The sequence below is a fragment of the Leptosomus discolor genome, chromosome 22 (genome assembly GCF_034619465.1).
Source record: "Leptosomus discolor isolate bLepDis1 chromosome 22, bLepDis1.hap2, whole genome shotgun sequence".
Classification (NCBI taxonomy): Eukaryota; Metazoa; Chordata; class Aves; order Leptosomiformes; family Leptosomidae; genus Leptosomus; species Leptosomus discolor.
The window spans coordinates 5,984,464-6,010,845 of NC_141412.1; the positions used below are offsets into that span (position 1 = coordinate 5,984,464).

At 56.5% G+C, this 26,382-nt stretch overlaps 1 protein-coding gene across 1 annotated transcript; it reads left to right on the forward strand.

Annotated features, from left to right (window-relative positions):
• Nucleotides 1-1,491: 1,491 nt before the first annotated feature.
• ADAMTS8 (ADAM metallopeptidase with thrombospondin type 1 motif 8) lies at nt 1,492-15,413 on the forward strand. The gene is made up of 9 exons (XM_086476823.1): nt 1,492-2,097; nt 9,657-9,896; nt 10,142-10,274; nt 10,777-10,944; nt 11,118-11,416; nt 11,968-12,151; nt 12,473-12,645; nt 12,734-12,909; nt 14,681-15,413. Exons 1-9 carry the CDS (start codon nt 1,492-1,494, stop codon nt 15,411-15,413), a joined length of 2,712 nt encoding a protein of 903 aa, XP_086332949.1.
• The last annotated feature ends 10,969 nt before the right edge of the window (nt 15,414-26,382 follow it).

The window sequence follows — 26,382 nt, forward strand, 5'->3', positions numbered from 1 at the left end:
GTGTAAAGGGAGAGCAGCCTTTAACCCTGCGCCCCATTGCTGAGCTCTGGCCAGACTCTGGTTTCCCAGGAATTTCAAGGTGCCAAATGCTCTTTTACCTTTCGGGATCTTTTCAGGATTAGGCTAAAGGGGGGGGGAGCCCACAATGTGGAGGAGTTGGTCTGCAGCCACAGCGAGGTTAATGGAGAACAGGCCTGGTCCTGAGCATGTGCTACTGCATGTAAAAGTTTTAGAAAACCAGGATATGGAGAAGGATAGGACCCACCATGCCCAGACTGCAGCAAGGACATCCCGGGGTATTTGAGTGCCGCACACAAGGCACTCCAGAGGCCAAGAATCTCATGAACTAATGGGGAAAGAGGGCTTAAGAGGAAAGAAGGAGTAATATATAAGGAGTGATTTTGCTTTCTCCATTATAGTTGGTTGTTCCCTGGTGCTGAGCAGGTTCCCAGCCAGGGACAGCGTGTTTCTGGCCATCTCCTGATGTTTGCCACTGCTGAGAACATGACAACAGTTACCTGGTTTTACAGCCTAAGACTTTTATTCTCCTGTGGGATTTTCACTCACTGCAAGGAAACGTGGATGGGAAGAAAAACTCAATCCAAAAGGGAGAGATCTGGGGTTTAAATGAAGTCACACAACACCCCCTCTCAAAAAAAAAAAAAAAAAAAGAAAAACTGGGACAGGAGAAGCTGGCTGCATTATTTTATTCTCATAGGTATTTTCCACAAGCCTGATTGAGCCCTTTGCCTTATTCCAGCTGGAGAAAACCCCATGTGGACCCAGCTGTTTGTTCAGGGCATGGAAACCTCCTTGCATGTGTCACTGCTGGAGCTTTTCCTGGGACCCAAAGCCCTCTCTGTCCCTGGCTAAGCGAAGGACATGGGAACTGCGGGGCAAAACCTCCCCGGCACCTTCTGAAACGAGATGCTCTCCAGCTGGCAAAGGCCTGGTGGTACTTTCCAGCAGCGTAGGGATGCTGGGGGGAATGGGAAAGGAATCACCCCGTGGTGGGGAGGTGGTGGTGCTGTGCCTAAGCCAAGCCCACCTCCCCGGAGCCCCTCTGCTGCCTGCCTGGGCAGGATCAGGCCCCGGCGGGCAGAAGCTGTGCTGAAGGGGTTAATGCTGGGAGAGTAACAGGCTGGAGTTGACACTTGGAGGCAGGCGGGGCTCCCGGCGCCTGATTGGCCTCAAATCGCATCCAAAAGTGGGTTGGTTTTTTTTTTTTTTTTTTTTACTTTTTTTTTTTTTTCCCCTCTGCTGCCTCCTTTTTTTTTTTTTTTTTTTTTTTTTTTTTTTTTTTCTCTTTCACTTCTCCTCCTCCCCCAGGCTCTGGCTGGCAGGGGAGGGGAGTGGGGAACAGCGAGAGATCAAAAATAAACCTCTTATGTCAAAGCCGGGGGGAGAAAGTATAAATACAGCGGGCTCCGCAGCCGGCGCGGAGGCTGCGGGGGAGCCGCCGAGAGCCCGGCGGGGCGGCAGGGCCGGGCGATGGGGCGGGGGGCGCTGCTGGGGGGCCGGGCTCCGCTCCACTTGCTGCTGCTGTGTCACGCGTGGGCGCTGCCCCCGCCGCCTCCCCGGGAAGCGCAGCCGGTGCTGCCCGCCCGCCTGCCCGCACCCCCGGGGGGCCAGCTGGCCCTACGGCTGGCCGCTTTCGGCCGGGCCGTCGTTCTCCGCCTCCGCCCCGACGCCGCTTTCCTGGCCCCTCGCCTCCGCCTCCAGCGGTTGGGGGGTCGCCGGCCACCGGGACGGACCCCCCCGCGCCGGGGATGCTTCTACGCGGGAGCCGTCGAGGGGAGCCCCGATGCCCCCGCCGTGCTCAGCCGCTGCGGGGGAGGTTTCCGAGCCGCTTTTCTCCTCGACGGGGCGGCTTACGAGCTGCAGCCCCTCGGGCATCCTTGGCCCGGACCGCCCTGGAGACGCCTGCACCGCCTCCAGCGCCGCGCCGCCCCGCCGGGCGCCCACCCCGCCGCCGCCGCCGCCGCGGAGCCGCTCCCGCTCCGCCGGGCCAAGCGCTTCGTCTCGCAGGCGCGGTACGTGGAGACGCTGCTGGTGGCTGATGCCTCCATGGTGCGTTTCTACGGGGAGGACGTGGAGGTAAGGGCTGGCCGTGTCTGCCGTCCCCTTCACCCCTCCGTCCCGCCGTCCCCTCCATCCCCCTATTCCCTCCGTTCCTGCTGCCCCTCCATCCTGCCATCCCTTCCTTGTCCCCTCCATCCCCCTATTCCTCCGTTCCTGCTGCCTCTCCATCCTGCCATCCCCTCCTCATCCCCCTATCCCCCCATTCTCCACCCCCCCTGCATCCCTAAGTCCCCTTCTGTTGCCCCTCCTGCACCCCCAGCCTACTGACTCTGCCTGCTGGGTCCCCCGGCCCCTGCAGGGGCAAGCAGCCCCGGGATGCTAAGGACCACCTTGGGTGAGTAGAGAGCTGGGCATGGGGTGGGGGACCTTGGCTCTTTCCCCACCCTTCCTTGCTGTGTAGGGACCATAAATCCCTGGGGCAAAGGCTGCAGGGTTCATCTATGGGGTTCGGTCAGTGTTTGGGGGCCCTTTGCCAGACCCAGCCTCCATCCCGGGGAGCCTGTGTCTGCCCAGGCTGGGCACAGGGGTGTCCCATCAGGCTGGTGTCCCTCAGAGATGAGGGGCAGAGGGAGTTAATGCCTTCCTTGATACAGGGGAAGAGCCGTGCCGCAAAGCAATGGGCTTAACTCCCTTCCGGACAGGAGCTCAGGCCAAATAGTAAATAAACCAGGGGCTGAGTAATGCACAGTCCCGCTCCTGAGCCACCTGTTAGCAGCCAAGCAGATGCACGAACAACCCTTTCCCCTGGCCACCACCGCCAGAAACTCTCCCTCTCCTTCAGCATGCTCCGGCTGCGGAGACCCTGCCTTGTGGCCAGGCTTTGTGGAGACCCCGGGAGCAGAGATCCTGGCCTCTCGCCCCCTCCATGTCTATCCCCAGGGCTGTTGACCAGCTGCTTCCACCGGCACTGGGTTATTTTTCATGCCTGTTGCAAAGCCAGCTCCCCACTGCCAAGCTCCCTGCAGTCCTGGGGTCCAAATTCAGGTTTGCGTGGTCTGAAATGCACCCGGGTCTGTGCAAGGGATAACTGTGCGCTGAAGTTGCTTGTCCTCGGCCGTGGGTTCGAGTCCTTGAAGCTGGAGCTCAGCAGGGAGCAGTCGGGCACCTGAAAGCAGTGGCTGTGCTTTGGCCGCCTGGCTTTGCCGTTTCTGCCTGCTTTATCCTGCCCCTGAGGGCTTCATCCAGCTTCTCCACTCCTAATAAAGCAGTGTTTTAATTCCAGCCTTGCTCAGGCAGGGGCTGTACCTTAAGAACTGCTAAACCTTGGAGCTCCAGCTGATTTCAGCTGCTCAGCATCACTCAGGTTTCACCCCTTGCTTGGTTTTGCTTGTAGGCCACCAAGCCAGGCTGGCAGGAACGGGTAGCAGAGGGTCAAGGAGCTCACAGCAGTCAAAAATAGAGTTTGCAATGGAGTAACCTGAATTTTTAAGCAACAGGCATGTAAGTGGTGATGGAAATGACTCTCCCCGTAGTGTGAAGCTGGTCTTTGACTCCTCAAGAGAACAGGAAAAATAGTGTATTGCATCTCCGACAACCAGCCGGGCACCCAGTGGTTTTAAAACAACACAAAGGTGATGTGTTTGAGGGGGGAGCAGGGGAAATCGTGGTAAAGCCCAGCTTGAGCTGGGGAAAAAGCAACAACCCTCTGGACAAACCTGCGCCGTGGCAGCTCTTGAAGGCAGAAGGCTGCTGAGCTGCACGTATGCACAACCAAGGGGCTGGAACGCTGGTACCCTGTCCTGGTTTGTCCGGTACGGCTCTGGGGGTGGGGGATGCTGCCTGGCGGGTCCCTGACAGCTCCCTCCTTAGTTATCAGTGACTTTCCAGACTGCTTGGCTCCTGTTTTACCATCATTTCTTTGTCCCCAAGAGCAATATCTTTGTGCCACCTCTCAGGATATTTCTTGATGGGAGGGAAGCCTTTAAAGATCTCAGTCGGGATGAACAGGGCAATAACGTGTTTAGGTATTTGGGAGAAAACTTCGACCAGCTCTCACAGGAAAAAAAAAAAAAGCCACCTGCTGGGTTTCTGTGTCTTTTGTTCTCAGCAACAAAAGTGCAGGGAGAAGCAGGGTTGCTGCTGACTCAGGAGACCAAGCAGCCACCTCACTTCTCCCTAAATACCTGCATTTTGTGGGCCAAAAATAGTGAGGGCTTGTTCATACTGGTGAGATTTTTACAGAGCTAACTAGGAGATGCCCAGGGAGCAGAAATGTTGGGTCAGAAGAAACCATATTTATAGAGTGACTTTTTCCTGTAACCACACTTTAATTACCAAATATTTATTAAAGGTCACAAGCATTGTTTGTAGTCCCAGTTATTTTCTTGCATAAGCTGTAACAGCTCAAGTAGAAGATAGTCACTATAAGATGCATTGCAAGTTATAATGGATGTCGTGCTGTTGTTTGGAAGATGCTACTAATGATTGATTTCTAATCAATCAGAGCCTTATAAGCTCAGCTGTTAACCTAATTGAGGTAACAAGAGCTCAATTCTACCTCCATCCACGGAAAGCGGGAGGAAATGATGAAGGGGGAGCAGAACCAGACCTGAAATTTGGGGGTTTAATCATGGTTCTGCCTCGATGCTTGCAGGAGATGGGGTATTTGGAGGGCATTAACAGCAGGACAGTGCTGAGCAATACCACCTGTGAGCAGCTGGCAGGTCGGGGAGGACTTGGCAGGATGAGACCTGCAGTGATTAGGAAGAGCCCCTTTATATAGGGGTGGGCGCTAGGCTCCAGGCTGGATACACAAGTTATGCTTCGCATTTTCCCTGCAGAGGACCCAAAATACTTGGAAGAAGGAAAAAAAAAAAAAAAAAGGATGGTGAGCATCACTAACAGAGTTAAGTGAGGGGGTTGAGTACGGTAAACTGAGGCAGGAGGTGGTGTAGGGGCTAATCCCTCTGATGTGCAGCAGAAAGGGCGTTTGGGCTGAGCACCTGCAGCGCAGGCTGCACTTGCAGAGATGCTCTGCAACTCTCGGGGGGGACGTTTGCCAAGACACCTAAAGCAACAGGCAGCTCCAGAAACCGGCCGCAGCATCCCCAGCCGGTTGGCAGCAGAATCGGATTCCTGCGGTGGGATTTCTCCAGTCCCTTGGGTGCAGATGAGACGCGTTTCCAAGCTTTCCTCTGCAAACATGATGGCAACGATCCCCTTCTCGTCCCCCCTTGCTCTTGCAAGCGAGGAATCTGCAATCCCTGACTCCAACAGCTGGTAATGACTGAGGACCAGGGCAAAAATCAGCTCGGTCTGATTAAGCTGGGATTCCTTACCCGGCTTCTGTGTTTTTTCCAGGCAGATTTACGAGGTTTTAGGAGTGCTGTTGCAATCCCTTCCCTCTAAGGCCAGATGGGTGCTGGAGTGTGCGGCACGGGGCGCTGCTGGGGTCCCGCTCTGGCTCTCCCACACTCAGATTGACTGTTAAAGTAAAGCCAAAGCCACCCTGGAGCCTTAGGTCCCCCTCACGTCCGGCTCCCAGCCTCCCTTTAGGATATTTCGCAGCGTTTCGCTTAATCCCTTGACAAAAGGAGCCAGCCCATCCCGAAGGCAACTGGGGTGGGATTAAAGGGGATCTTTGCAAAGCGAAGGGGGACCCGCGTTGATGCCGGCATTGCTGGTGCTTTTCCTCTGCGCTTTGTGGCCCCCCGGGGGTGACCCCCCCGAGCCTGCATCCGCTTCGGTGCGAGAGGTCAGAGGACGGGGCAGCCTCCCGAAATATTCCCCTGGCCAACGCACTCGCTTTCCTCGCGTCACCCCGTAATGTTAAACAGCTGCTGTGTTTATCAAGGGCTCCGGTATGAAAGGCGCAGCGTGAGGGCAGCGCTCCTGCCCGGGGATGCTCTCGGGCCAGGGTTTTGCTTCATGTTCATCCCTGCCTGCAAAGAGCTCGTGGCAGTCCTCCGTGTGCCTCAGTTTCCCCTGCCCTGGAAAAAAGGTAGCTGCTTCTTTAGCAGGTTGGCCCCAAACATCCAGCAAAGAGAGAAAGAAAAGGGGGGGAAAAAATCCCGTGGCAAACAGAGAAGGGATGGGGCAGAGAGCTGGGAAGGCAGGAGGGCAGCCAGGCACACGGGCAGGCTGGCAAGGTGTCCACCTCGCCTCCGGTTTGCCCCCCATTTCCCTTGGCTGCTGCCCACGTTTTCCCAAGGAAATTCTTGGCCCGGGCTTCAAACCACAGGGGGAGGCTGGCAGGGTGGCCCCCGGCCGCTGTGGGTATCCGAGCCGGGGGGCCAGCATGCAGACGTGGCTTCGAGGGAGAGAGATGGGCTGGGATATGTTTTTACCAGTTGGTTTTTGGTTTCTTGTGGGGTTTTTTTTGTATTGTTTGTTTTTTGTTTGTGGGTTTTTCTGTTTGTTTTTTTTTTTTTTAAATCTGGGCAGCCCTCACATCTGACCTTGTGTTTTCTTTCTTCCATCTCTCTGCACTCCAGAAATCTCAGTGTTTCTTTTTTTCCCCACCTCCAGAAATGCTGGCTTCTAGGGAGAAAGGAGGAAAAACCAAAACAAAACAAAACAAAAACCACCACACCAAAAAACCCAAACAACCACCCTATGAACAAATAAACAAACTACAGCCCCAGGTCAGGTTGAGCAGTAATCTCTGGGCTGAGCTGGGGAGTGTGTCGGAGGGAGGCGAGTTGCGCCAGGGTGTTGCACGGGTGCTCCCTGCCACCCTTCTGCACTGGGTGGGTCCGGTGATATTAGATCATTATGTGCATACCACAATAATAGTTAGTGTCTGTGTAAGAGCAGTTTCCCTCCCCCAAAATCATAATAAATTAAAAAAAGAAACCCCAAACCAGTGTGGCGATCTCTGCAGACTTCAGCTTCCGAGTGGTTCCCACGCAGGAGAAGGTCAGCGGAGATTTTGCAAGAGCCTGTGTCAGAAAGTGAAATCATTCAACATTATCAGGTTAAAAACAACCACTTCACTTCCCCGTGCTCTGATTTATGTTTGTTTTTTCCATTGCACGTGCTGTTTGCTGCTGGCAGGCTCCCACCGGGCGATGCTGGTGGTACCCGTGCGTGCCTGGCTTAGGGCTCTCCCAGGAGCAGCGATGCTGTGGCAGGAGAGACATCAGAGCTGCTGTAATGCAGGACAAAAGGCATCCCCCCTCATTTGGGGGGGGGGGGGGGGAACGAGTGGAATTTGATTGTCTTGAGACCAGAAGGAGTCAAGGATTGCAGCTGGGGAAAGAAGAGGTAGGAAGTTTTGGGGGGCATCATCATAACCCCTGTGCTGCCCCTGCAGCGGGGTGGCTCAGCTGCGATGGTCATGCCTGGCCATAAAAGCAGCGCAGGGGGCAGAGGAGGGATGCTCCTGTGATCCGCTCGGGCTTGGGCTGGTGTCTTCTCCCCTCAGAGCAGGTAAGGGGCTGATTTTCCAGCTGTATTTCCCCGTTGGACAGAAATCCTGCCTAGTTCTCCCGGGACAGTGGTCGGAAAATGGCAGGGAAGCGCCTTGCACCCGCTGTGCTGCCTTGCGTGGAGGCAGAAACCAGCCTGTTTGAGCCTCTGGGCTCCCCAAACCCGACCCCGTGGCTGCCCCACGTCTGATCCTGATACCCCCATCCTCAGCGCCGGGAAGGAAACCCCGGAGAAGGCAGCGTTCCCTCCTGGGTGGCTCGTCAAGCCAGAGCCTGTTTGCAAAGGCACGGGGAGGACGGGACGAGCGGGATTCAACTCGTCCGCAGCCAGTTGTTGGCCAAAAGTGCTCAGTCAGCCTCTCCTGAGCCCTGGGGGGGCCCTGTAATTTGCTTTTGGCCCCGGCTCCAAAGCCTTGGCCAAGCCAAGGCGGTGCAGGTGGATTGCCGCTCTCCCCGGAGCAGTCAGGGTCCATCCGAAACCCAACCAACACCCGCAGGGTTTAGGGGTGGGTATAAATAGACACCAGATGGTGGAACAAGTGAATGTGACCTTTTAATCTGCACTAAATAGCTGTTTGTTCAGTTCGCTTCCCATCTTTGCTTTCCAGATGAGGGGAAGGCGGACGGATGTTTTCCGAGTCCCTCCGTTCCCGCTGCTGAAAGAGTTTCTTGGCTGGATGATGATGCGAGGGTTGGTGTCCCAGGGGACTTGTGCTAGGGACTGAGAGCTCCCAGGTAACAGCTACCGGGATGGAGAGAAACCTGTGACGGCTTAGAAAAGGATGTGGCAGGATTTGCTCCCCTGGAAATGATGGATGATCCCACGATGTGCCCCTCCAGCGTAGAGCATCCTTCTAGGTCTTCACGGGTGTAATTTTAGGAAGGCTTTGTGATATTTTTAGGAAGGTTCCAAATGGACTTTCCCCATGTCCCCTGGAGCCACCGTTCGTGGGGATCTCGCCTGGGTTTCTTGCCTTGGCGGTGACTTCTCCATGACATTTGTTGCATGCTCCGGGCTGGGATGTGAGTCATGTCGTGGAGATTTGGCCAGTCTAAATAAACCAGTCTATTCAGTGCTCCCATCATCCTTGCCGGGGCCTGCCCTTGGATAACAAGCCGGGGAGGGCTTGGGATACGTCTTACTGAAGCAAAACATCTGTTTACAGGGAGCTGCCAGCAAGGGGATAAAATGTGGCAGAATAATTTAAAATAGCCACAACTGCCTTGGGCGAGCAGCTCTCGGTGCAGCAAATAGGCCACGGCTTCTAGGGGAGGGCACTGTCTCCCTAAACATCTCCCTCGTTTGCTAAGAAAAAGGGATTTTGTGCATATCCCTGTCCCGGCAACATCGCGATGGATGAGCGCGCGGAGCCGGCTCCGCTCAGGAAACATGTATTTTGGGTGAAACTCAGCTGTTGGAGAGGGCTTCCACCGAGTCCTTCCAGTTCAATTAGATAGTGGCGCTGAAGCGAGACGCGGGGCGTAATTCGTCTGGGGAGGAGAGAAGCCACTTTCTCTTTCCCAATACTATATTGTGTAATAGCTGCATTTTTTTCTCCTGACTCCGGGGCCGTGAACGGGTGCCAAGCAGAAGAGGAATTTCGATGCTCCGATAAGATGTTTACATCAGCCTAAACATCGCTGGCGCGTTTGACATATTAAGTAATCTCTGGTCGTCCCAGTTGCCGGAGCAGGGGGTGCTGCTGGGCAAAGCCTCGGCCAGCAAAGCGCTGTGGCCCTGGTTTGTCGCCGAGGACGTTGGGTTCAAACCCTGCCGGCCGGCGCGGGCAGGAGTTTTACAGCGACGCGAGGGTGGTTTTAGCGTCAGCGAGAGGTTGTGCGTGAGGCGGTTCCTGCCCCGAGGCAGCGAGGGCAGGGTTAATGCTTTGGGAATATGCAAGAGCACTCGTGGTAGGGACTCGTGAGGTTTTCCTGAAGGGTTTCTGGGTGGAAAGGGTTCATGGCAGGTGGAGAAGGGGTTGCAGGGGTGGGCTTGTCCTTCCCGCCAGCGCAGGTTGTAAGGCATCATCATGTACAGAAAAGGCAGCACTGAGGCCATCACCCCAGGTTGCTGCCTGAGCCTGTCTGGATGAGGTAGGCTTCATAAATGAGGTTGATTTCTCCTTTCCTAACAAAAAAAAAAAAAACCCAAACAAGAGAGCTCCGTGCCAGAGGTTTTACCCACGTACCTCTCTTTCCCCACAGAACCACGTCCTGACCCTGATGTCCATGGCAGCTCGCATCTACAAGCACCCCAGCCTGAAGAACTCCATCAACCTGGTGGTGGTGAAGGTGCTGGTGGTGGACGAGGCGGCAGCGGGGCCGGAGGTGTCCGACAACGGCGGGCTCACCCTGCGCAACTTCTGTAGCTGGCAGCAAAGGTTCAACCCCCCGAGCGACCGGCACCCAGAGCACTACGACACTGCCATCCTGCTGACGAGACAGGTCTGAAGGGGATGCTTTTGGGGCAGGGGGAGAGGAAAGGGGTCGAGGTGTCCCTGGAGGGAGAGGAGGGATCGCCCCACCAGGCAAAGGATGGAGCTTGCAGCAAAGCAATGGGGAGGGGGAGGTTGCATTTGGGGTGCAGACCACCCGTGGGTTGCCCAGCTCTGCTTGGAGATTTCGGGGCTGCCGAACGTGGGACCCCTTCACCCTGCCTGACCGCTCCCCTCGGTGCTGCTCACAACCAGGACTTCTGCGGACACCAAAGCTGCGACACGCTGGGGGTGGCGGATATCGGCACCATGTGCGACCGCAACAAAAGCTGCTCGGTGATTGAGGACGAGGGCTTGCAGGCAGCCTACACCCTGGCTCATGAACTGGGTAATGCATCCCTTCCCAAGGGGGTTTCTGCTTTTTCAGCCCGCCGTGGCCAGCCCCGCCGCTGGGAGGGGGATGTCGCGCAGCGCAGCACCGGCATCTCCCGCCTGGGGAGCCTTGAGCAGCGCTGGGGAACATCTGGCACCGGCAGAAGCTGGTTTGCACCAGCCAAGGTGCTTAGAAGTGCCCGATTTGGTGCAAATCAAAGCGTTTTGCTGCCGTGATGAGCTCAGGCGTGGGATTGAGCCCTTCCTCCCCCTCGGTTTGCCACTCCTGGAGACTAATTTGGGCTGCTCTGCCCTGCATGCAGCGGGCTGTACCACTGAGACAGGGCAAGCACGCACCGTTTCGTTTATCGCTTCTGCTTTATTGAAGCGGAGAGCTTTTGCAGCAGTAGGAACTGCTTGGTAACTTAAAAGATGCTCCCAGCTGCTCGTGCATCATCTGCAGCAGAGCAGGGCCGGCGCTGGGAGGCTGCGGCTCACCGATGCTCTCCGCTCCCCAGGCCACGTGCTCAGCATGCCCCACGACGACTCCAAGACCTGCGAGCGGCTCTTCGGGCCCCTCGGCAAGCACCATATGATGGCCCCTCTCTTCATCCACTTGAACAAGACCCAGCCCTGGTCTCCTTGCAGCGCCATGTACCTCACCGAGTTCCTGGACGGAGGGCATGGTAAGGAGCCTCATCATTCAAGACAGCCTTTTCCTTCATTGCTCAGGCTTTGCAGTGCTTGGAGGGATAGGTGGGGTGAAGGGGGTTTAAATCGCGCCCCACACGGTAGTTTGGGGTGCCCTGCTTGGTGCAACCCATGGCATCAAGCCTTGGTGCACCTCTGCCTTGCCCAGGCGACTGCTTGCTCGATGCCCCGGCCGACCCCCTCTCCCTGCCCGCCGAGCTGCCCGGCCAAGGAGCCCTCTACAGCCTGGACCAGCAATGCCAGCAGATCTTCGGCAAGGACTTCCAGCACTGCCCCAACACCACGGAGGAGGACATCTGCGCCCAGCTCTGGTGCAGGACCGGCAGCGGGGAGACCCTCTGCCACACCAAGAACGGCAGCTTGCCGTGGGCCGACGGCACCCCCTGCAAAGCCGGCGGGCTGTGCTGGGACGGCAGCTGCGTGCCGCAGGATGCCCTGAAGCCCCAGGTAATGGTGGGGATTGGGGAGCCACGGGGTAGGGCTTCACCCTCTGGGATTCCCAAACCTCTGACCCTCGTCCTGCCATCTCCTGGTCTAGCTTTTGGATTTGCCTGATTTGTTTCCTGGCTGTCTCCCCTTCAACAGCACCTTTCGTTAATCTTTATTACTGGCAAGCCCAGCTCGTAGGTGAACGCTGCCATGCCTTTTGGCAAGGCACGGGCTGGTCTGAACCAGAGCAAGCAGCCGCAGTTCTGCAATTAAATCATCGCTTTTTGCCCTGCCTGGGGAATTAGCGGTGATTTCTGAGTCAGTCAGCAAAGTACTTAAACCCAAGCTTAACTTTAAGCACGTGAACAGACTGGTGGAAATCAGTAATAACGTCATGTGAAGTATGTGCTTAAGTGTTTTGCTGGATCAGGGCCCCGGCTGGCGACCCAGGGAGAAGAGCTGAGGGGAAATTTTAGCGTTGCTCCAGACCTCTGCTTGCCTTGGGAGCGAGCAGCTGGGGGTGGACGGGCTCGGGGACAGATCTAGCAGCTTCTCGTGGCCTCTTGCAGCCAGCAGTGGACGGCGGCTGGGGCCCGTGGAGCCCCTGGGGCTCCTGCTCGCGGACCTGCGGCGGCGGCGTGGAGTTCTCCTACCGCCACTGCGACAGCCCCAAGCCCCAGCACGGCGGCAGGTACTGCGAGGGCCAGCGTGCCAAGTACCAGTCCTGCCACACCGACGAGTGCCCGCCCGACGGTAAGCCCAGCTCTGCAACGCCACCTCTGCACGGCAAAAGGGTGCAATTCCCAAATGCGCGCTTACCTCCCGCCCCCGTTTCTCCAAAACCCGTCACGAGGGGTTGCTCCGTTCTCCCTTGAATATTCATTTTCGGGTGGGGGGGCAATCGCTTTCTGCTGGGGGTTGTGATCCCCTCTGGCTGGGTGTGTCGCATCCCTCCTCTGCTTGCGTGCTCCTGCTGTCCTCTGCTCTCTCCTGCGTCTCCACGACGGCCGAGGAGGATGACGGTTCCTGGCAGCTTCCCCTGGCTTTTGGGTCACGTTTCACCTTTTCTTTCAGGGAAAAGCTTTCGGGAGCAGCAGTGCGAGAAGTACAACAGCTACAACCTCACGGATCTGGAAGGGAATCGCCTGGAGTGGGTTCCCAAGTACGCGGGAGTGTCACCCCGAGACCGATGCAAGCTCTTCTGCCGAGCCAGAGGGAGGAGCGAATTTAAAGTCTTTGAGGCCAAGGTAAGATACCTGGTGATGACTATCACCCCTATTCACCCCATTTCAGATCAAATGCCCTAATTGCTCCCCTGCACCCGCCCTTTCTTAGGTGATCGATGGGACGCTGTGCGGACCGGAGACCCTCTCCATCTGCGTCCACGGGCAGTGCATCAAGGCTGGCTGCGATCACGTAGTCGGGTCCTCCAAGAAGCTGGACAAGTGCGGGGTGTGCGGTGGCAACGGCTCGACCTGCAGGAAAATCTCCGGCTCGCTCAACCGATCCAAGTAAGGGCAGACGGGGTCTGCAGAGGTGGGCTGGGGGGGGGGCGAGAGAAAACAGCTTCCCATCTCATTCTCCTTTTTTTATTGCACAAGTGCTAGACTAGGAACGTTAGGACTCTTCCTAGGTCACGTAAAGCCAGTTTGCTTTCTGCACCTGAAGCACAGCACTCAGCTGCAGACCTTACTTGCACCAGCCAGATACGGGGAGTGCTCGGCTTCCCCTCCGTGCCGTTAACTGGCGCTTGCAGCCGAGCAAACACCCTCAGCTGGGTGGCCTTGCAACAGCTTGGTCTCCTCCCCAGACTCCAGGGCTTACGCTAAGTTTATTTCAGGGCAGCCTTATGCAAGCCAAGCAGAGTTTATTTCCTAAAATAATAGCTGGTGCTGACACCGGCGATGGGCTGAGTACGCCGCTGCAAGTCAATCTGCTGCCACGAGGAGTTCGCAATACGCATCTCGCCCCAATGCAGTGAGCTGGACGTGTAGTTTGAGGGCTGATGTGGGCTATAAATAGTTCAACGACTTTTCTCTGGGCTCGGGGTTGAAGTTCAGTCCTGGCACATGGGCACCAAGGCAGCCGTTTCCCTCGCCCGAATCTCCGTTGCTTTGCCAAATTGCTGAATTTAAGGCTTTTGTTGAAAAGATCGTAACAAAAGCTCGACGCGTCCAATTCCATGCGGCGAGGTGACTCACGCAGTCAAATTGGATTTCCTAAATGGTTTCCTTCCAGGAAGCCAGCTGAAATGGGGCTTCCACTCTCCTATGAATTGTTTGTGGTTGACTTAAAGGGAGATTAGCATGATAGCTACAGCCAAGAAGAGATCCCATTAAGATCAGGGTTAGGGAGGCCAGGGTGACTGAGAGCGGAGTTTGACCCGAAGGCTTTGTTCCAAAAGACTCTAAACCTCATTACTGACTGCAGCATCAACCGTGGGGATGCAGGGAAAACGATCCTGCTGGCCCCGTGGCCTGAGTCACACCACGGTGGCCTTTCATTATAGTAGCAAGTAATTACCGTAGCACTGGGTGCTGAGGGCTCGAGCACCGAGGCCTTCCCGGGAGCCGTGGTGCTCCGGGGCTGGTCTCCGGCTGGCTTTGTGGGGAAATCCTCCTGCGGCGTGCGAACGTGCTCTGGGAGCTCTTCTGCATCACGGTGGTGGCTTGTAAAACCCTTCCAAAGATGAGCCCAGGGCGCAGAGACGTCCGCCCATGCATAGGGATGGTTTTGGTGCTGTAGTGCTTGCTGTCTTCTAGGAAAGGCTTTCGAGCTGGTATCAAGTCATCTACAATATGAGATGCCTGTCGGTTTAACTGTTTAACTGCTGATCTGGTTTTGGCAGCAATGGCTGGCCGATGTGCACATTCTCTCTGCGTACAATGCCAGCAGCACCCCGACTCTCCCCTATTCTGCTTTTCCACACCTGTATCTGTCCGTAGCTGGTGCTAACCTTCAGCATCACCGGGCAGAGCCAGACTTTTAGTCCCAAACGCTTCACCCATTGCCAAAGAAAGGGGGTAAGGGGAATTTCCCACCAAGGCTGGTAACTGTGGGGCCGTTTGCTTGATTGCATCACTCATTTTTGCATGTAATTCAGCAAAACCTTCCAGCTGAGCACACATCTGGCACGACTGCAGTATTTCCAGCTCCTAGGCACTCTGGGTTGCAGAGGAAGGGCTTCAGAGGCATGATTCCACTCGCCAGGCGCTGTATCCCCTGCACGGGTCTCCTTTTAGTAAGTCCAGGAAAATAACCACGTCCCTTTGCCCCGTGCAGATACGGCTACAACGACATCGTCACCATCCCCGCCGGGGCAACCAACATCGACATCAAACAGCGCAGCCACCGAGGGGTCCGTCACGACGGGAATTACCTGGCCTTGAGGACCCTCGAGGGCAAGTACCTGCTGAACGGAGACTTTGCCATCTCGGCCATGGAGCAGGACATCCTCATTAAGGGGACCATCCTGAAATACAGCGGCTCCATGACGACCCTGGAGAGGCTGCAGAGCTTCCGACAGCTCCCGGAGCCCCTGACCGTCCAGCTGCTGACCATCGCCAGCGAGGTCTTCCCACCAAAAGTCAAGTACACCTTTTTCATCCCCAAGGACGTCCCTTTCAGCAAGCAGAAAGGCAAAGAGAAGAAGTCGGCCAACGTCATCCGACCGATGCTGACCTCCCAGTGGGTCCTGGGCGACTGGTCCGAGTGCTCCAAGACGTGCGGCTCCGGCTGGCAGAGGCGAACAGTGGATTGCCGGGACGTGGAGGGTCAAACCTCCTCTGCCTGCGACAGAGCCCTCAAGCCCGAGGACATCAAGCCCTGCGGAGACATCCCCTGCCCGCTCTGGCGCCTGGGTCCCTGGTCCCCCTGCTCCCAAACCTGCGGTGAGGGCGTGCGGACGCGCAACGCCTCTTGCATCGATTACGCCGGTAAAATCACCGCCCCGGAGAAATGCAGCTCGCCAGGGCCGCCGCTGGCCACCGCCGCCTGCGTGCTGCAGCCGTGCTGAGCCGCGCCGGGGTGGGCTCGGCAGCGATGCACCGCGCCGAGGCAGGACGGTGAGGATGCCGCCGTCTTGCTCGCCAGACAAATAACCACTCTCCAGCGGTTCATCCCCACCCCATTGACGTCTACCTCAGAGGGGGGAATAAATGCGGCAAAACGGGGAGGAATCACTTCTTTTCCTTTCTTTCTTCTTTTCTTTCTGGGTGGCTGCTCGCAGGCAAGTTGTAATTTAAGGGGAAAAATAAGCGTATCCGTAGGGTGTTTCCAAAGAGCTGTCGTTAAGCGTCGTTGCAGACTCCGTTTGTCAGGTTCGCTGGCGTTTGTTGCTGGAAAAAAACGCGGAGCCTGGCTTTGCCATCACCTCGTCCCAGCTGCAGGTCGAGGAGGTCCAGGGTGGGAGGTTTTGCCGATAAAATCACGATCCCTTTGCAAAAGGCTTGGACTGGGTTGCCATCCCCTCCCTACAGCGGCGTGGGTGTCCTGGAGCATGTGGAGCGTTTTATCAGCTGTGGGTTTAGCTGGGGAGATAACTCGCTTGTTTGGCCGGGAGTGGGAACGAGCTGAGGGCCGGTTCCTGGCACGTGTCAGGCAGGAGGAGAGGCGAGACGGTCACAGCAGTTTCTGCCGGATTTATAATCCACAAGGTGATCAAACCTCTGCCTCCAAACACCCCCAGCATCTGCAGAGTTATTCCTAGAGCCGCAACGCCATGCCTCCATTTCCCCAGCTATAAACCCAAGGTTTAATTACACCTGATCTGGCTTGCAGGGCCACTGTCAGGATTAATTAATTACTGATTCTGCCGCGCTTTGACTGTGAAAAGCCTACTGCGATACCCCGTCCCCCCTCTGGAGCGGACTCTTGGATGTGCCAGTGTTTCCTCTCCCGTCCTGTGGGCTCACTTTCTCAGCTCTGCTTTAATTTTGGAGATAATTTGGCTTGCAGCGGGGATGAGCCCAGGATCTGCAGCCCCTCTGCAGCCCGCCACAGTGACCGGGGCCTCTCCTCACCTCTGCTTTCCCGGGATATGTGAGGATGCTCGGACCCAGCACCGGGCTCCAGCCTTGCTTGAGAAATTCTCAGTCTAAAACTGAGCCTGGCAAGGCTGGAGCTCTTCCTTCCCGGCTGGGAACAACCAAGCCCCCTCTCCCCAGCCCAGCCGCTGTCTAGCCCCGGTGCAGATGGCTGCTCAGTCCCTGAACTTTTCCCGTTTGGAAGCGCTCACCATCCGTGTGTTGGCAGCAGCCAGTGCCTGGGGAGCGGGGATGGAGTTTGGGAAGGTTTTGCCATCACTGGATGAGTGATTCAGTATGTCCAGGCTCCTCTGTTGATGCCTGTACCCTGCCTTGGCTCCCCTTTTCACAGCAAAACGTCGCATTTCCAGTGGGAACAGCCTTTTGCTCATAGGAGGGGGAGAAGGGCCGGAGGAGGAGGACTTGAGTCTGCTACGTCTGAGCTCCCCCATTTGCAATTGCGGAGCAAATCGTTTTTCTTGTCTCTTTTGCCTGAGCTAAGCTCGTGTGAAACCCTTTTTTTGCTGGCCAGTCGGTTCGGGGTGGGACTGTGGGGTGAGCTACTCCCCCAAAGCTGTGCCAGAACCCCTAACATTTATTTGAAAACCTGAGATATTCAGCTTTTATCTTCCATAGGTGATTCCTGCTGAAACCGGGGGGGCTACGGCCAAGAACTGAGGGTACTGAGGGCTTGGTTCCTCTTTTTTTAGGAAAGAAAAAAACCATAAAGGCCAGCTGCAGAGTTTGGATGCAGAGCTGTTTGTTCAGACCTACCTTCAGGCAATGTTCTGCGTCTGCTAATTAATCTCCAGGAATTTAAGCCCTCTCTTGCTCTAACAAATAGCTGGATGCTAAAGTCATGTAGCCTTGCAGGGTTATTTTCTTTTCCCCCTGTGAGTCTGTGAGGGTTTTAACTCAAAGGCCAGCGCGTGTTTCCTCTCCAGCATCGTAACCACATTTAGGATAGGTCAGAAATTTCAACCTGAGACAGGGCCAAGGAAAACGTCTGTATTTATCACACAGGACTCGTGCATGCCAAGGGTCTCTTCCAGTTCTTTATGTTCACTGCTCGGTTGCTTCGCTGGAGCTTCCTAGATGCAAAAACCTCCCTTCCTAGATGCAAAAACCTCCCTTCCTAGATGCAAAACCTCCCTGCTGCGGGCAAATCCTGCTGCTTTTCCAGCAAGGAGGAGGGTGGGGACCCTGCTGGGAGCAGGGGGACCGCAGGCGGCAATGCTCGGTTGAGGTGTGGGGTCTGGGTGACGGCAAGTGGGATTCCTGCCCTAGCCTTCCCGTAGAAACACGTAGCCTTTACGCTGATTTAAGTCAAAGAGGTTATATATTAGGATATATATATGTATATATATGTTTCCCTTCAGTGAAGGATTGTAGCAATGTACTGAGCCTCCTGTGTTAGGTATTTATTACAAATTTCTGTTTGGTTTTGTACAGTAGCTGTCTGGAAAGGAGAGGGAAAAAAAAAAGGAAAAAAGAAATGGAAAAAAAAAAAAAAAAAAGAAGACTGTCTGTGTTTTAACATGCTGCTCCCACACCCCCACTCCGAAACCTGCGTTGAGGTCGGAGAGGGGATGTCTCTGCTCATCGTTTAACCACTTTGGTATATGACTGGTGTCTCTCTCCTCCCTGGTGCACCCAAATCGGGGTGCGATTGCCAACCGAGCTGTGTAAGCATGACAAATCCAACCCAAACTAAGCTTTGGACTTTCATCTTAACGGAGGGGGGGGGGAGGGCGGAATATAATTTTCTGGGTTTTAGCCTTTTGTTTGTATTTGTTTTTAACTTTGAAAACAGTCTGTGACTCTGCCTTTACCCCTTCAATAAAGGATTTCCTGCCTCTGATATTTTTGTACATGTCTCTATTTGCACTTTTCTCAGGATATATTTTTTTTCATCTCCGTCCTGAGAGCAGTACTTAATATCTCCCTTTTTGATGGCTTATTTGGCTGTAAATAAGTGGTTAACTCAGTTAGAAGATGCTAAACCAAAACATTATGTGACAGAGTAGACAAAACTCGGGGACCAAAACTTATTCCCCAGAAATTTTTAATTGTCTCTGTTTTGCAGACTGCTTATGAGCACCTACCTCCTCTCTGTATGCGCATACATATAGATAATTCTGCTGCTTACTAGGAGGACCTACACCCTAAACAGGGCTCAAACAGAGGGGATGCTGGCTCTTTTGCTTAATTATATAATAACCATAGATAGTGGGAACTCAGTGCCCTCTCTCTAGGTGCGATGTTGTCCTCCAAAACCCAGGATGGCTGAAATTTGGTATGTGGCAACGTAGATTTCGGAGCGGTCTCATCGGAATAAGCGTGGGCTCATTACGAGGTAGTTTGGATCTCTTCGCTTGGGTCCAACAGGCTCTTGATGTCCTAGGTGAAAGCACAGCCCGATGTTGAGTAGCAGCTGTGCTTTATTTTCCGTATATTGGTGATTTCCCTCCGCTGATGAAGCTGGGAGATGCTGCTGCTGCTGTGGGCTGGGCAGGGGCTGCCCGTGTTTACCCCACGGGAGGGCAAGGGAAAGGGTTAACCCATCGCCGTGGGACGTGTCACTACGTTAACGGGCACAGCGACGCATGCCACCCTATTTATAACCAGGTGTGACATTCATTTTCGATGACTTCCCTTGGCGCCCGTACAGCCGGGTCCTGTGTTTCAGCTCATTAAGGCGGCAGCCTGCCCCGGCTTTCCCCCCCGCCCTTTCCTTTTTGTCGTTTTGTTGCCATCACTGGGTTTGAGTTGAATAATCAGAATTTCAAGTAATGCCAAAGGCTTCGAGATATTGCCAGGTAGGAAGGAGCCTTTAATTAATCATAGCAGCATAACCATCATAATTTAACTTTTAAAAAAGGATAGTGGGTTAAGAAAATAAACCTCATGGGAGCTTCTTCGTCACTGTATCCACGACGGTACCCCAGAGACAACGGGGACGAGCGGGCAAAGGGATGCATTTCTGTAGTCCCATGGGTGGGAAATTGTTAGGGTCAACCCACGGCTGGACTCCCCAACCCCGTGCTGCGAATAGTGCTGCTCCCCAATCAGGGGTAATTATATTTTATCGGCGTGTTTTGTCTTATAAGGCACTTTCAGAGGACGTAGGATGCCACAGGCTGCTGCCCCCATGCACGAACATCACCAGGTACATGTCAAAATGGTGGTTTGCTCCTTTGTTCCGAAACCTCCTCCCTCCAAAGGCCGGGCTCTCCTGATCCCCAACCCCAGTTATTGCTGGATAGTGGCTCCACCTTGTCCTTGTGCTGATGCTGCTCTTGAGTTTAACAGCTTTCCTCTCTCCTTGGCTTATACCTCCCCTTCCCTGCGTTTGCAGGCAGGAGTTGTACCCTCTTTCAGCCTTGTTTTGCTAAACTTTGCCAGCCAAGCTCTGCAGGCTCAGCTCATAAAATAGCCTCCTGAATTTATTATCCCCGTCCAGAAGCGACCACGGTGTCCCAGCAAGGTCACACCAGCACCTGGTGCTCCAGCCGCGAATCCTTCCTTATTCCTGATGGAAACATCTTTCCCGACATTTCTTAGAACTGTAATATCCCTTTTCTGACGGTATCCTCTGCTCAGCTCATCCATCCTGGTCTTATGATCCCTCTGCCCTTCTAGATCTCCCTTTCTCTGTACAGATCCCTCTTCAGTCGCCCAAGCAAGCGGTCAGGTTCCCACAGCTCCTGGGCGATGGCGTTTCAGAGGGGCTCTTGCGATTCAGGGCACCTTAGAAAACAGGCTGCCCTCCTCGACTGCCCGCTAAACCTCCTCTCCTGTTGACCAGGATGCTTTAACCCCCGGGGCTGCACTCGCTGAGGACCAGGCGAAAGCGCTCCCAGATCTGGAGAGGACATAAACCCCAAATCCTCCCGATGCCAGGAGAAAATCAGGGGTTGCCAGCGGGAGAAGTCAACAGGAATGAGCCAAAGCAAAATGAACTGAGCCCTGGAGACCGCAACAGGCAGGAGGATGGAGAGGAGATGGCTCCTGCACGTTGGTGGTAAATTAAGGAGAAGGCAGCGAGTCCTTGAGGGTGGGAGCAAAGAGGTTTTTCCCTCTGGAGGTGCAGAGGTCAGGGAGGGAAGAGGAAAGCTGTGCAGGGAAGGTGTCCTTGGCTTTCGGTGTTAACGGCTGCATCCTGCCAGGAGCAGGAAAGCGGGCTCCTAGCAGCACGGGAGCCGCTCCAAGAGCCGCTGAAGCGGAGCAAAGCGAATCCCTCAGGCTGCCAAAGGAGGGTGAACCAGCCTCCAGCCAGGAATGGCACGTTGCTGATTGCTCGAAGCGCGTAAGCAAGGGAGAGATTCAAGGGTTAAAGCAAGGGGCGAGACACCAGGGACAGAGGGAGGCATAGCTGGGTGTTTTCTGGGTGGATGGGAAACCACGATTTCTGTTTAGACAGACAAAGGAGGCTTTAAGGGGACGGCACAGCCTCCGGCAGTGTCCGTCGTGCTGCAGACGGGGACCCCCACCTCGCAGCGGCTGCTGGCAGCAAGCCCCGAAAGCCACGCAGGACCACTGTGCTAAGCACCCCCGGCTCCAGCAGCTTGCATCCGATTTAAACCACAAAGGTTTAAAGGCTAAGAGTCACTTTTTGAAAGCTTTCTCCTCATTTTCCCACCGGGGTTTTATACGCATCAAATTCCAGCCGGTTCAGCCAAGGGAGTCCTGAGGTCCCTGTATGTCCCTCTAAACGAGCAGTAGGTGCACAGACCAGATCTACCACCGAATTACTCAGGGTTTATGTCAGCGTTGCTCCATCTGCGTCCACGAATCCAGTCCACGATGTTGGAAAATGCGCGTAAGAGCAAATCCCCTTACCGGGAAAATACCGGGAGTCGGTATTTTGGCAACGCATTGCAACGCCTCTCGCTGAGAAACTGCAACGCTGCAGAAAAGCAAGGGGTAATAAAGGACGACCCGGTAGTTTAGGAAACCCGAGCAGGCATAAATCAATACGGCTCCCTCCCTGATTTACTCCAGCCAACGACGCGGCTCTGGGAATCGCTGGAGAACCTCTTCAGGTATCGAGGGCTAATAAATTGGTATTAATAAACCCGCCTCTTCTGACTGAGTGGGATGAAATGCAGGTCGGAGGCAGGCTGGAGAGGCTGGTGCGCTCCTTGGAGGCGAGGGCGATGCGCAGAGCCGACCGGCTTCCCGCACCCAAACGCCCCGCTGTTCGTTAGAAACGAGCCACGCGGAGATGGAAGACGGGAATCCAGACACGATTTTGGGGAGTTTGGACCCTATTTTCCTCCCGCGCAAAGCCCGTGGCCTGCTGAGAGCAAGCCTGAAGCAGGACACGGCTGTCGGTTGACTAAAAACACTCGATCTACAACAGTTTCGCCATCGAACACCCCCAGCTCCACGCTTTTCGGAGCAGCATTTTGCAGGTGAGGGATGGCAGCCCACGTTTTTTTAATTAATCCTCTGTGTTTTGGGAATTACCATGGCTAGCCAGGAGCAGGTTTTTCCTTGCCTTGAAAATTATGTCTTATTAAGGTAGGAGCAAGTGGTGCACACGCGCAACCTGCTGAAATCGGGGCTGTTTTGCTCCTGCTTTGCACAGGAGTAGATTTATGACACTACAATAACAACAATATTTAAATTTTTTTAATCACAACCCAGCTTTCCGCAAATATAAAGCCAAAATAAGAGGAAGTGAAAGGAAAATGAAGCAGCAGAAAGTCCAGCCTTGGAATTTGCTGGGGCTCTTGTTCTCTCCCCAGTTTTGCAAGGAATCGTCTGAAATGATCCCAGGGTTTTTACGACAGCACGGGGAGTTTGGCCTCTTTAGGTTTTTTGGGGGTTGGTTGTTTTGGGTTTTTTTTTTGCAGTTTTCCAGGGGCCGGTTGGAAATTTTTTAGCGCTGATTAATATTTTTGGACCACGGCCTTTCAATCTGTTTCCTGCTTCAATTTACTGAGGGTTCATCGTGAAAAAAAAACCCACCCCAACCAACCGAATAACAACAAAAACCCACCGTAAAACGACCCGCGGAGGAAACGGTTGCGCACACCACGTTCAATTCAGCCGCGCTCGCCCCGAGTTAGCGCGGATTCGGCCCAAATTATAGGAGCGGATTAATTAGGGACTCGTTAATTCTCAATTTGGTGGGGATGGATGCAAACTGGAGGGCACTTTGCACGGTCTTGGGACCGGAGCACCGGGGGGGGGGGGGGATGGGATGCACGGTGTGCACGGTCCTGGGCACCGGGGGGAGCACCGGGGAGGTGGGATGCCCGGTGTGCACAGTCCTGGGCAGCGCGGGGAGCACCGGGGGGGTGGGATGCACGGTGTGCACGGTCCTGGGCACCGTGAGGAGCACCGGGGAGGTGGGATGCACGGTGTGCACGGTCCTGGGCAGCGGGGGGGTGGGATGCACGGTGTGCTCGGTCCTGGGCACCGTGAGCAGCACCGGGGAGGTGGGATGCACGGTGTGCACGGTCCTGGGCACCGTGAGGAGCACCGGGGAGGTGGGATGCACGGTGTGCACGGTCCTGGGCAGCGGGGGGAGCACCGGGGGGGTGGGATGCCCGGTGTGCACGGTCCTGGGCACCGAGGGGGAGCACCGGGGGGGGTGGGATGCACGGTGTGCTCGGTCCTGGGCACCGTGAGGAGCACCGGGGAGGTGGGATGCACGGTGTGCACGGTCCTGGGCAGCGGGGGGAGCACCGGGGGTGTGGGATGCACGGTGTGCACGGTCCTGGGCACCGTGAGGAGCACCGGGGAGGTGGGATGCCCGGTGTGCACGGTCCTGGGCAGCGGGGGGAGCACCGGAGGGGTGGGATGCCCGGTGTGCACGGTCCTGGGCAGCGGGGGGAGCACCGGAGGGGTGGGATGCCCGGTGTGCACGGTCCTGGGCACCGAGGGGGAGCACCGAGGGGGGTGGGGTGCACGGTGTGCACGGTCCTGGGCACCGGGGGGGGGGTTGGGATACACGGTGTGGACGGTCCCGGGCATCGAGGGGGTTGGGATGCACGGTCCTGGGCACCGGGTGGGGAGCACCGGAGGGGTTGGGATACAAGGTGTGCACGGTCCCGTGCACCGAGGGTGAACGCACCCCGGTCCCTGGGGACACCCCCCCGGCCGGGGCGGGGGTAGGACCGCGCACACACCGGAACGCCCCGTCCCCGGCGCTGCCCGCCGCGGGGTGCCCGTCCCGGCCGGTCCCGCCGCTCCTCACTGCGCATGCGCCCCCCCCCCCCCCCCCGGGTGTCTCTCTCCTTCCCCCCCCCGCCGCCGCCGCCGCGGCCCCGCCCCCGCCGCCCCGCCGCGGTGCACTGTGGGACACAAACAAAGTGCCCGGCCGGGCGGCGCGGCGCGGCGCGCGGGAGCTCGGACGGCCGGGAACCCCCCCCCCCCCCCCTCCTCCTCCTCCTCCTCCTCCTCCTCCTCCTCCTCCTCCTCCTCCGCCCCTCCCCTCCCCGCGCGCCGCCGCGTGCACGCTCCCCCCTCCCGCGCGCACACCCCTCGCGGGGGGGCTCGCGCGCGCGCGCCCCCCCCCCCCCCTCCCTCCCCGCGCCGCCTGAGGGGGAGGCGGCGGTGGCGGCGGCGGCGGCCTCTTCCTCCTCCTCCTCCTCCTCCCTCCTCCTCCTCCTCCTTCTCCCTCCTCCTCCGCCTCCTCCTCCTGCTCCGCCGCCGCCTCCCGGTCCGCCGTCATGGCCCAGGCAGGGCCCCGGCGCGGCCCCAGATAGGGGGCTCGGCCTCCCGCGCACGCCGGGCCCAGCCGGCCCCACCGATCGCAGGTAACCGGGGAGCGCGGCCGGGCCTGTGGCGGCGGGGGGGGGGGGGCGGCGGGGGGGGGGCGGCGGTGGCGTCGGCCGTTGGGGCCGTTGGTTCGCCTCAGGGGCGGGGGGCGGCGCGCAGGCGGGCGCCCACCCCGGGGGAGGGCTTTGGCTGCTGCACCCCACGGGTCCGGCCTCTTCTTCCCCCCCTTCCCCCCCCCCCGCGCTGTGTGTTTTGGGGGGGGGGGGGGGGGTGTGGGGGTGTGTTTATGTCTGGCGTGACCGGCCTCCGCGGGGCTGCCCGGCTGTTGGCTCGCCCCCCCTGGGGCGGGCGGGGGGGGTGTGTATGTGTTTGGGGAGGTGCACTTCCTCCGCCGCGCCTTGTGTTCCCCTCCCACGAGAGGCCGTGTCACCCCCGCGTCCCCCGGGTGGGTTCCCGGGGCTGTGTGTTTCACCGGCGGGGGGGGGGGGGGGGGGGGGGGCCGGGGGTCGTGCTGCCCGTTGACGGTGTTTACGCGAGGGAGCTGCGTTGGCTGGTGAAGCCCGTGGGTGCACTCGGCTGCCTGGGCGCACGCAAACGTGTAGTTTCTAGGGCGGGGGGGGGGGGTGTGGGGGGGAGTTGTGTTGTCTCCTGCATCCCAGCGGGGTACCTGCTGCCTCCCTTTTCCACTGCAGGCTTATGGGAGGAAAAGAGGGATTCCCGTTAGCTGTTAGGCAAAGCTTGCTGTCCCTTTGTTGTTGTGGTTTTTGTTGTTTTGTGGGTTGTTTTTTGTTTTTTTCCCCCCCCTACAACACCCCTTTCTGTGTATTCTTTACTGCCCATCTGCCAGGGTCTGCTGTGCTGCCTCTGCTTGCACCCACATCCACGCATGGTGAGGATATCGTAGTGATCATCTGCCAAGATCTGCTGCGTGTTTTTCTGCCCTCCTTCCATGTATTCGGGATTATTTTCCTATATGCAAACATAAACATTGGCAGATGCCGGAGCGGGGGGGGTATAGTCTAGTTCTTGCTTGCCAAGAGCCTATTGCCTCCTTTCGTGCACGCAGGGCAGGGGTACCGCTGCCTTCCAAAATCTGTTGTGCTTGTTTCCACACACAGGTGAATGCCTCCGTGCTTGACCACCACAGTCTGTTAAATACGTACACCCCAGGAGGCTCCTTCCTGCCTACAAAAAGCTGCAAAGTTTGGGGTTTTTTATAAATAGCCATGCAGATCTCTTCTAGCAAAGGGACAACTGCTCCAGCCCATCTCCTGTTCACGCTGTGGAGCTGGTTCTGCCCACTGGTGGGAGAGGGTTTGTCTCCTCCTACGTCTCTATGCCCTCACCGGGGTTATCCCACTGACTGCCTCCCGAGAGCCGGCGCATCCCACGCCGTGCCTGCTCGCACCCATCGGGAAAGGCGCAGGCAGCGTTTCACCTTTGGGAGGCAGGCAGGCATTTCTCCTCCACGCTTCCAGGGAGAAGGTTTCCACTGTTTGTCCTTTCATGTCTTGCGTGTTCCCGCAGACGCCCGGCGGCAGCTGTTTCGGTGCCTGCCCCCAGACCGTAGTACTTCCTTGCTACACGTGCCAGAGAGGTCACCCGTTCTCACCCATTTCTTATCTCTTCTTGGCCGCGCTTCATGGCTGCCTGTTACATCTTCCATGGCTGAGGCTTTCAACCCTCTTTCTTCATGCGCCCTGCTGATGCTGCAGTGCGATACAGTCAGGTTAAGCCTACCTTGTTTTTTGCTTCGACTTTATTTTTTTCTTTGCTGAGCCGTCTTCCAGAGTAAAAAGAAGTAGTCCGTGTAGTTCTAGGTGTCTGCAGATCCCAACCTGGAAACTTCGGGCCTAAAATGCATTCAGTTTCTCTCTTCTGGTCATATACGTAGTTTGTCCAGCCCAGGCCCTATTCTGATGTTTCTAGAAATCTCACGCTTTTGTTGTTTTCTTCACATGAGGTCCTTGGTTTGCCATCGCCACATGGGCAGTTTCTCAGGTTTCCCAGTTACGTGTTTGCCCCTGCTTTCTCTCCGTGCTCTGCCTGACGGGAAGCTTTTCCTTTTCCCCTTTTTTAATTTTTATTTCATTTATCCTTGGGGTGTTTAGTACACTCAGCTTATATTTAGGTGGAGGTCACCCAGTTCGCCTCCTGAGCTGATCCCCGGCTCTAGCTGCACGTTTTTGCAGACTAGGTGACGTGTTGTTTATCACGTGCGGCACA

Bases quoted from the DNA above. Each gene is read 5' to 3' on its own strand.
- ADAMTS8 (XM_086476823.1), top strand. From the start codon at position 1,492: ATGGGGCGGGGGGCGCTGCTGGGGGGCCGGGCTCCGCTCCACTTGCTG. The intron at 9,897-10,141 runs GTCTGAAGGGGA...GCTCACAACCAG, and splicing joins CCATCCTGCTGACGAGACAG to GACTTCTGCGGACACCAAAG. The intron at 10,275-10,776 runs GTAATGCATCCC...TCCGCTCCCCAG, and splicing joins CACCCTGGCTCATGAACTGG to GCCACGTGCTCAGCATGCCC.